Source organism: Marmota marmota, unplaced genomic scaffold (genome assembly GCF_001458135.2).
Source record: "Marmota marmota marmota unplaced genomic scaffold, marMar, whole genome shotgun sequence".
Classification (NCBI taxonomy): Eukaryota; Metazoa; Chordata; class Mammalia; order Rodentia; family Sciuridae; genus Marmota; species Marmota marmota.
The window spans coordinates 3247802-3258628 of NW_026000020.1; the positions used below are offsets into that span (position 1 = coordinate 3247802).

The 10827-nt window shown below is 40.7% G+C and overlaps 1 protein-coding gene across 2 annotated transcripts in view; it reads left to right on the forward strand.

Moving 5' to 3' along the window:
* The window catches only part of LOC107154051 (sulfotransferase 1C2), an 18793-nt gene extending 8467 nt beyond the window's left edge, over nt 1-10326 (forward strand). For both annotated transcript variants that reach the window (XM_015499649.2, XM_048810255.1), the window contains 5 exons: nt 2681-2778; nt 6970-7096; nt 7595-7689; nt 7814-7994; nt 9975-10326. In XM_015499649.2, the coding sequence (XP_015355135.1) occupies nt 2681-2778; nt 6970-7096; nt 7595-7689; nt 7814-7994; nt 9975-10087 (614 nt within the window). In that variant the 3' untranslated portion in view covers nt 10088-10326. The remainder of the gene's footprint in view (nt 1-2680; nt 2779-6969; nt 7097-7594; nt 7690-7813; nt 7995-9974) is intronic.
* The last annotated feature ends 501 nt before the right edge of the window (nt 10327-10827 follow it).

Genomic DNA, 10827 nt, shown 5'->3' on the forward strand with positions numbered 1-10827 from the left:
TGGAACTGAGAGTCCAACAACCTGCAGCCTTCCTTCTGGCCTTCATGTCTGTGCACCTAGTCAGTCATAGCCTCTTCCAAAGCCTCTCCAGACATTTCCACTTCTGGGGGTACAGTGGTTTGAACATTATAAGGACGTCCTAGGACCTCTTCTTTTAGAAGATACCTATAGATTCAAATTGAAGCACCACATATGTGGTTTCATCTATTTAATCAGGATTACAATAAAACAGTTGATGCCCCAGGGAACAAGTGAAGAGGGAGCTACAAGAAGGGTGGCGGCAAACAAAATTGAGATGATAGCTAAAAGGTAGGTGCAATATGAAGACCAATAGAAGGAAGAGTTCTCATTACAAAAATCACAAAACAAGTAAGGAAAAACAATTTCGTGAGTTAGAAAAAATATATGAGGCAGAGTTAAACTGCTACAAACCTCAATAGAGATGAAAGCAGTAGGGAAGACACATGTCCTCTATACAGGGGACCTGGAGCAGTGGGACCCATGTGAACAGAAGGGCAGAGTTTGAGCAGGAGACCAGAGAAGAGCTAAGAAAAGGCAGGGCAAGTTTGAGAATCCTTACTGAGAAGTATGAATTTAATGGCCTCTAAAAGTGGCTTTCCAACTTTCTTTTTAGTACTAGAATGCTCTCTTATTTAAAGAAAAAAATGTTGGAACCACATGATCCAGCAATGTCACTTTTAGACAGATATCCAAAAGAATTGAAAACAGGGACTCAAACAGAGTTTATAGCAGCACTAGTCACAATAGCCAAGAGAAGCAAGCACAAAGAAAATGTAGTATATACATGCAATGGAACACAATTCTGATGTATGCTGTAACATGAAGAACACCGAAGACGTGTTAAGTGAAATAAGCCAAATGAAAAAGGACACATACTGTGATCCCACTTATATGAATACTTAAAGTAGTCAAATACAAAGAGACAGAGAGCAGAATTGTGGTTGCCAGAGACTTGGAGAAGAATTGTGGAGTTAGTGTTAAAGGGCACAGAGATTCAGTTTGGGAAAATAAAAAAGTTCAGGAAATGTATAATTACACAACAATGCAAACATACTTAAAGTCACTGAAATGTATACTTAGAAATGGTGTAGATGGGGTTCGGAGTATAGCTTAGTGGTAGAACATGTGCTTAGCATGCCCGAGTCCTGGGTTCAGTCCAAGGCACACACACAAAAAGGTTAAGATGGTTGTTATGTGAAATTGTGATACCAATTTCTTAAAACTTAATTGGAGATCCCCATAAATAAAATTGAGATGATCAGAATGTTAGTGTTAATGCTAATGCTAAAGTGAAAGTTTGGGGAGAAAATGTGAAGAGCTGTGGAGATGAGAGATCATGCCAAGCTTCCAAAAAGAACTGTTCCTCAATTGGAGTGGCTCAAAAGCAGCCATGATTTGAAAGTACTAGGTCTGCATGCTTCAAGTTGTCCATAACACGGATGTCAGCTCCAGACCTGGCCCCTCCCTGTTGCAGGGCTCAGTTCTCATTCTCTTTCCTGGGACCTAGCAGAGAGACTCCCTCCTCCTCAGGGCCAGTAGAACAGCCATTCCCATAACACTTAAAGATTGCCCAGGAGCCTGGTTGACAGCAATGGAGGGAAGTTGGCATCCAGAACAACACTCCCAGCACCACACTTTTAGAAGGCAAAATATAGTTTACAGGTGTGCCCAGAACAAAGGACAAGAGGCACAGGGAGGCATCTTCTCCAGTTTCCTTCCCGATGAGGCCCATCCTTGAAAAACAGGCACTGAGAGAAGAGGGCTTAGCTCCTCAGTCAGCTGAGGGCACTTTGATTACAGGCTTAGAACAGGAGACCTGATCCCCTGCCAGCCCTCACACCATGCCAGCAAAATGGGAGTTTGTGTGGAAGCCACTTCTAAGTGTAACTCCCTGCTGCACATTTAAAGTAACATGTTATTTTATGTCATTTCTTATTTCTTTATTTTAGAAATACCCTCCCTCAGCAATCAGCATTCTTGACCCTTCATGGAGAGGGATCTTCACCCATCATATACAAGAGGTCCAAATTCAACTGTGTCACCTAAGCACACAATTCACTCCAGATCTTTGGAGCAATTTTGATTTTCAGCACTGACTCCTTTGGCTGTCCACTGGCAATTTACCTGAGCCTCTGATTGCTACACTAGAGTTGAAACTCCTTAGAGAGAAGATGTTTGCTTTACTTGTTGTCTTTTCCCCAAAACCTCAGTTCAACACAATATTGCATACAGCAAGTACCCAATAATGGTATAAATGAAAGAGTAGAAATCAAGACTTACATGCCAGGAAATATCTCTGGTTTTAGAGTTGGAAAAAGTGATGGGCATAGGCCAGTCACATGGGGTTGGCTCTAGCTGGCTGGAAGGTGAGAGCCCTGCTCTCTGGTCCTGATGGGCTCCATTTCAACACGATACAATTGTCCATCTCCTTGTCTTTGAAGTAATGAAGTAGCTTAACTTGAAGCTCCCTTATAGCCATCATGTTGTCATTCTTCAGAATGAAAGTAATATCAGTAATATGACTGTGAAATCCCAAAAGAAAGCCAAGAAACAAACAGAGAGATAAGTGCATAATGAAACATTCCGGACAGAGCCTGAGACATAAGTCCCCACACAGTCCTTACACCATACAGATGTATCCTCTTGAATTATTTTAAAGGTGTGGAAAAAGCCAATGCGATGCCTGCTCCACGGATACTAAGGACTCACCTTCCTACTCAGTTATTGCCACCATCTTTCTGGGAAAACAACTGCAAGGTAGGATCAGTTCAGCCACCTGGTGGCAGGAGGAGAGGAAGCCCACCCAGAGTGAGGCCTCCAGACCCCGGTTCACAACTTCCTCCTCCATATCTTTACCTCTCCTCTACTTCTGAAGGGTTGACAGCTTCTCAACAGTAAGGGAAAATGCAAGATTCTATGTTCAGTGAACAGTTTCAACAAGGATCTTCCCGTGAACAGTTTTAACAAGACGTGAAGGCAGAAGCTGTACTGAATTTCTAGAGAGAATAAGACATGGGGAGGCATGAGGATCCACTGCTCTGAAGAGCAAGGCTTGCTGTGAAAGGAAGAGTGAGAACAGGGGGCCACAGGCTGGGCCATTGGGAGAGGGAAAGGGGAATAAAAAAAAGCCTTGCAGATTTTTCAAAAGGGAAAGTTGATGGACAGATGGAGCAACGAATGCTCTTGAGTAGGCACTTGGCCACAGCCCTGAGCTCCTGGTTTTATTCATTCTGGTACTTTATTTATCATCCACATCAGTGCCTGTTAAATTTCTGTCACAACATAGGGCAGTAAAACATGCCTGCTGATCTACAAAAGATGAGAACTGGGTAACCAAAGGGAGTCAAGAGCACAAATTGAATATGGGGCACTGTTTTCTCAGCAGTGGAAATAGATGGGAATGACTAAGAAGGCAATTTCAGGATGACAGGGGTGCAGGTGGGGGCACTCACATCAAATACAATGGCTTCCTTTTGGAAAATCTGGGTAAGGAGTGAGCACTTCTGTTTCCAGGATGATGTTTTGTATACAAAAACATTTGTATACAACCAATGAATGCTGCAGGACATAGCAGAATTTCCTTTTTAAATGTTCAACTGAGATGGGTTTAAAAGTAAGGAAAGTCCCTAAGTTCTAAAAATGAAGAGGGAAATAAAACTCAGAGAAGTAAATTAGGCCTGGATCTGTCTGGGGAAATTTGATGACCTGGATAACCCAACAACTTAAATTTTGATGGCTGCAAAGGCACAAGGCCAAAGCCAAGGATATAAGGAACCAGAAGAATAAGGAGAATAACTGGGATACTGAAGGGTTGAATCCTCAATGGTGGGTGGAGAAGATGAAGGACAACCCAGGGAGCCTGTCTTGAGCCTGCTCTTAGCTCCCCTGAGAATGTGTGCTCACTGTCCTCCTCTCTCAAAACTTTGAGATTCAAATTGGCCTTCCTTATGCTGTTTAAGAAAATACAATAAGTCAAATCAGCATATAATAACTGTCACTGTTCACAGGATGCCTGGCAGGCACATACATGGTCTGGAAGAATACAGTTTCTGTCCAGGCCCCACAAGATACCCACCTGAGCTCACCACCCCACATTACAAAATACAGAATTAGCCAAGATACTGAGATTGAGATAGAGATGATAGATAGATAGACAGATAACAAGCAGCAGAGTTACACCTCAAGAACGTTACTTAACAATTCATCACCTATAGAAATAAAAGAAGAGGTCTGGGAAGTAGTAGGGTGTTTTCCTAGCATACAAAGTTCTCGTTTCATTTACAGCACTGGAAAGAAAAAGACAGAGAGAGAGACAAAGAGAGAAAGAAGAAAAAAGGGAAGGAGGAAAGAAGGAAGAATAGGTTGTACAAAGAAATGAAAGATTGAATCAAAATTAAAATACAGGTATAAGATATAATTAGAAACAGAACTATTAAAGAAATATATGTCAGTTATTGAAATTTAAAACCCAAGAATAGGCTAATATGCAGTATAAATACAGATGAATATCAAATTCATGAACTTGGAGAGGGGATGAAGTCTTGTGACTGGAGGTCAGAAATATGAGAAGAGATTCACAAGCTGGCAAGGGACAGTAAAGTGAAAGACAACTGAGGTTTAAAAGCTTAAGAATTCAGGTGTTTTTTTTTTTTAAATATTTTAAGAAACGTGTTCATTGGTGGAGAACTTAGACAACAGTGGCAGAGTAACCAACTTTGAAAGGAGGGCTTCTCAATCTCAGCCCTTTTTATAATTTTGTTTTGTTTTGTTTTTGCTTAAAAGACAAATGGGATTTGTTCAAAGGGATGTGGTAAGTAATGCAGACATAGAAATGACCGTCATGAAGAGTGTTTTATGCTCACAGTTCCCTAGAAACAGAAGGTACCGCATGCCACATAGAGCCATATAGAGAAGTACCAGGTCAGTCAGGATGCAGAGAGATGAGATAAAAATATGTACAAGAGCCATTATTGTAGTTTCTGCAGGATGGGGACAGGAGACGCAAGGAGGCAGGCTTCGAGTTGGGTGGTTTGAACGATTTCAGCAGACTCTGGGGCATAGGGCTGTGTCTAATTGTCAGGTACCTGCCCTGTGTTGAGTGGGCAGGTGGATAGTGGTTCAGAGTATGAGAGCTTCATAAAGGAGGAGGTGGAACAGTGAGCTCTGGATTGGTTGGCTGTATATTTACTAGACCTTGGAATGAGCCACTCCTAGAAAGGATACTCCCTCTAAAAGCAGAAAGGTTCCAAAATGTCCAAGTATCAGAATAGAGAATATAAAAGATAGTTTGATATGAATAAATATAGCACTACTGATATTTTGAGCCAGATAATTCTTTCATGTGGGTGGGAGCAGAAGGACTCTCCTATGTATTTTTTTATTATTTTTTAAAATTTATATATAAAGCAGAATACATTACAATTCATATTACACATACAGAGCACAATTTTTCATATCTCTGGTTGTATACAAAGTATATTCAAACCAATTTGTGTCCTCATACCTGCACTTTGGATAATGATGACCATCACATTCCACCATCATTTCTAACCCTGTGCCCCCTCCCTTCCCCTCCCACCCCTCTGCCCTATCTAGAGTTCGTCTATTCCTCCTATGCTCCCCCTCCGTACCCCACTATGAGTCAGCCTCCTTATATAAGAGAAAACATTCAGCATTTGTTTTGGGGGGATTTAACATTATCTCCTCCAACTCTATCCATTTACCTGCAAACTCGATGATTTTATTCTCTTTTATTGCTGAGAAAATTCCATGGTGTCTAAGTGCCACATTTTTTTTTTCATCCATTCATCTACTGAAGGGCATCTAGGTTGGTTCCACAATTTAGCTATTGTGAGTTGTGCTGCTATAAATATTGATGTGGCTGTGTCCCTGTAGTATGCTGTTTTTAAATCCTTTGGGTATAGACCGAGGAGAGGAATAGTTAGGTCAAATGGTGGTTCCATTCCCAATTTTCCAAGGAATCTCCATATTGCTTTCCATATTGGCTGCACCAGTTTGCAGTCCCACCAGCAGTGTATGAGTGTACCATTTTCCCCACATCCTCACCAACACTTATTGTTGTTTGTCTTCATAATGGCTGCCATTCTGATTGGCATGACATGAAATCTTAGTTTTGTCTCCTGTGTATGGTAGAGTGATGTACAGCATTCCTGACCTTTACTCACTAGAATCCAGCATCACTGTCCCAGTGTCACAACTAAAAATGTCTCTGGTGATTGATAAATGTCTTCTGGTGGAAAATATCATCCCTGATTATGAACCACTGTTTTACGGTGAAAATCAGCACAGCACTGAAATAACTGTTCATGGGTCCTGGGTGGATAGTTGAGAGGCCACTTTGGGGCTGATACAATCAATGTGAATTTACCTACCTCACTCATTTTATAATAATGAGACAAAAGTTGGTTAAATGAAAAGTTAGGAAGAGGAAGATTTGAATTTGAGGTCAAAGTGACACATAAAAGGATGCTTTGTAGGGGCAGAGCTGAAGTGACTAGAGATAGAAATAATAAAGTTGGAGAGGCCAGAAGGAAGATAGTAACTCTTTTCTTGTTCCACAGTCCAGACCCTAACCATGAAGCTATCCTGTTTCACTAGGAAACCAAGATGAGTTTGTCAGAAGGCTCATCCACATGCATGTGGCATTTTTTAGTCACACGACAGGTCATACTTTCTAAAGGAGGATTTAGCTCCCTGCCACCCGTGGGGATCAGGTTAGCTAATTAAAGACTTAATAGGACCAGGTTGGAAACAGAGTATAATTGGCAAAGATACACGGAGAGTGGTGAGAGGTTACAAAGCCACACAGCCAGCTCCAAAGTGCTAAACAGGTGTGTGTAGATATCCTCAGGAAGACTCAACCCAGGTGAACTTTGTGAAAATCCATTTCTATACCATTTTTCATCCATCTGTCTCCTTACCCTAAAGTTCCTTTATGTAGCTCGAAATGCCAAAGACTGTATGGTTTCCTACTACCATTTCCAAAGGATGAATCAAGTGCTACCTGACCCTGGAACCTGGGAAGAATATTTTGAAACCTTCATTGATGGAAAAGGTAAAAGAAAATGCTTCATGTACCTGTATTCCCATTCTAGTGAGACTGATTCAAGAGAATCAGACATAACATTTGATTCTCTAGAAGTTTATGTTCCTCTTTAGGTAAGTCCTGCCATGGATGGGGACCAGGTAGAGCAGCTTGGCTGCTTTTCCACTATAGACCCACAGCCCTCAGTAAATATCTTCCACCTGATTAGAAAGTCTTTATTCTGGGTCACAGGTTCTGTTAAGGCACCCTCATTCCAAAGGGATTGCTATCTCAGTGAGGGTACGCATGTTTGTGCATCCTCAACAGGAAGACACTTTGAGTAACATGTTTGGACAAATAACCCCAAGCCCGTCCCAGTCCACATGACCATCAAAATCAAACAGATTAGGACTCTTAGGAGGTATCTGATGCAGAATTTGTCCCCTTTACACTTCAAATCAACAAAATCCTGACCCTCAGAAGGTTCTGTGCCATTTCTATGTAGACTGCTCTTTGTGTCTGTTACAGTGGGTTGGGGCTCCTGGTTTGACCATGTGAAAGGATGGTGGCGGAAGAAAGACAGATATCAGGTTCTCTTCCTCTTCTATGAGGACATAAAGAAGGTGAGTAAAGAACCACTTAGACCCAGGGCCAGAGAAACTTGAAGCTATGCAGGGCTGTACTTCTGAGAAAGAATCATGGCTTTCTGAAACTCATCCATTCCATTCCTATGTCACCCTCACACAGGACCCAAAACATGAAATTCAGAAAGTGGCACAGTTCATGGGAAAGAACTTGGATGAAACCGTGCTAGATAAAATTGTCCAAGAGACATCATTTGAGAAAATGAAGGAAAATCCCATGACAAATCGTTCTACAGTTCCCAAATCTATCCTGGACCAGTCCATTTCCCCCTTCATGAGAAAAGGTTTGTGGGGCTTGTCACAAATGCTTAGCCTGCCTGGTAACATTGACAAGAAGATACTGGGTTTCACTAATTCCAAAGCCATGTATTGACTATTCATGATACCTGGTTCTAAAAAAGCTAGGTACTTGAACCTGTTGTAGTAGACAAAGCTCTGTGACTAGCAAAGGAAATGCAGCCTTGTCAATGAATAAAGACAGGAGCAACTATTGATCAAGAATTCACAGAGACTCCTGGACCTACCTAATGATCTGGGACCTAAGCAGCAGGAGGTCACAACTCTTTGCTCTATGAACCCACCACTTAAAAGGCTCAGCTACTGTCTACATTATGCATATCTCCGGTCATGACCCATTTCCTCTCTCTCTGCCCGTTGTAACTTTAACTTACATTACAGTTTCTGCTGTCTCAATATCTGCTCAGACCTTGGTCATGACCATGTCAAACCTGCCCTGCATCATGATTTTCAACTGTAACTACTGCTGAGAACTGCCTCCTCTTGGTATTTTTTGCTTCTAATTCTTAAAAGAGGGATTCTAATTGGCCCAGCATATATTTTTCAAGGAAAAAAAAAAAAAAACTTCATCACTTTTATGTAAGAAATAATCCATTAAAATTATAGAAAGTTAAATCAATTCAATATTATCTCTTTAAAGAAAATCTCCTCCAAATGCTACCACCCCAAAGTTCTTCTGCTCTCTGTTTTATAAGCATAGACTTTTATTTTTCACAACAGTGGAACTATGGTTTGCATACTATTTTGTAATGTCTTTTCTTCTTCCTTTTATTTTTTGGTAGGCAACTGAAATTATTTCATTGCCCTTTCCAATCGAAAAGAGTACTCAATGCTTCTGAAACAAATCAAATGATTCCATTTCTTTTCAAATAGCTGATGGTGATTTTGCAAATAGCCCTTCTTTAGGCCCTTACATACCTACCTTTCTATACACACTCTTCCTTTTGTCTCATACAAACACAGAGATATGTATACCATATGTAGTTATCCTATACAAATTTGCCCACCAGAATATGAAACATCTCTTCAGGGCAAGGCATATAGATCCAAGCCCCTCACTGCTTTTAGAAGTCCTCTGTCATATCAAAGTGGCATAATAAACATTCATAATTCACCCATCTGTTTTTCTAGTGTTAGGGAAGTTATCATTGCCTTCAGTTTCCATCTTTATGAATAATGTCACAATGAAAATTTTTGTGCATAGTTCTTATTTCCTGATACTTTTCTGTTACATAATTTTTTCAGAAGAGACATTGGTAGAACAAAGAACATTTTCTAATATAAAATTATTTTAATCACTGCTTAGTGAAAAATAGTATCTCCTTCTATTTTCAAATTCTTTTATGTTGATATATAATCTAAATACAAAAATGCTCAGATCTTAAGCATACAGTTTAACATACTTTGATATATATGTAGCCATACAACCAGCACCCCAATCAAGATATCATTTTCATAACTCCAAAAGGGACCCTCTCATATCCTGTTTTTATCAATATGTACCTGCAGAGACAACTGCTATTCTAATCTCTATCCTGTAGATTGATTTTACTTGTTCTTGGATGTCATACATATGGAATCACGCAGTACACTTTTTTATGTCTGGGGCCTTTGGTCAACATAACACCTTGAGATTTCTTCATGTGGTGTATTTCCATAGTGCATTTGTTTTTATGTCTGTGTAGTGCCACTGTGTGACTCTACCGTAGGTGGGCTGGGTCATTCTGGGTCACCAGCTCCTGGTACCAGTCATGATTAGATTTAGAAGCCCATCCTACTGCACTGAGCCTCAGAGGGCTGCTTCCCATAGCAGATAGCTGCAGATGGAATGGAGTTCATTGAGGGATAACTGGGTGAGTCAGGCTACTGACAGGCCAAGCCTAATGTGGGTGCCCCACTGATTAACTTGGGTCCACTCAGTCTGTCCATAAGAGAATGACAACTCCTATCTGGTTTCCATCTTCTAGGAACTGTGGGGGATTGGAAAAACCATTTCACCGTGGCCCAGAATGAAAAGTTTGATGAAATATATAGGGAGAAGATGAAAGGAATCACTATAAACTTCTGCATGGAACTCTGAGGAGGTAGTAAATAAAAAGTTGGAAGACAAGAACACAAATGCTGTCTTCAATCCTCAGCCACAGCCAGATGAATCTCTGAAAGCACATTGGAAATGTTTATGATTGTGGTGCAAACCATCTCTGTAATTATGAACAATATGTCACAGCTTTGCAAAAAGGATCATGCCTAATGCCTACTTTCTCCTCTATTTTTTCCAAACTAAGAATAAGACATCTTAATAAACTAGGTAAAATATAAGACTTAAATACTACAAGGATTTTTATAATCCCCATTCTTTTGGGAAGTGTATCCATTTTCTAGGGTGCAATATAACAATATCTTGAGAACAAATACACAAATATTAGATAAAATATATACTAACAACATGAAATTCTGATGTCTGATCTGACCACTGGGGAACACTGCTCAATCCGGAGGTTCTTCCTGGTCACAATGGGAAGAGAAATAATGGGAAGGGATACAACCCTGGTGCTGCCAGACCTGAAAAAATATATTCTGAGCACCCTGATTGTAAGCAGAGAATGAAAGGAAAGGCCAGAGAGTGAATGTCAGAAGTCTAAAACATGATTAAGAGGGACAAGGTGCTAGGCCACATAGGAAACAGCAGGAGGGTGGTGTTCGGGAGCCCAAGTTAGATCCTGGTGAAGGCAGAAAGTAGGGGAAGTGACTGATGTCAGCAATGTCAGCCCAGGTGTGGTGCTCAACATGGAGACAACTGAGCCTCAGCTTCACTGCCAT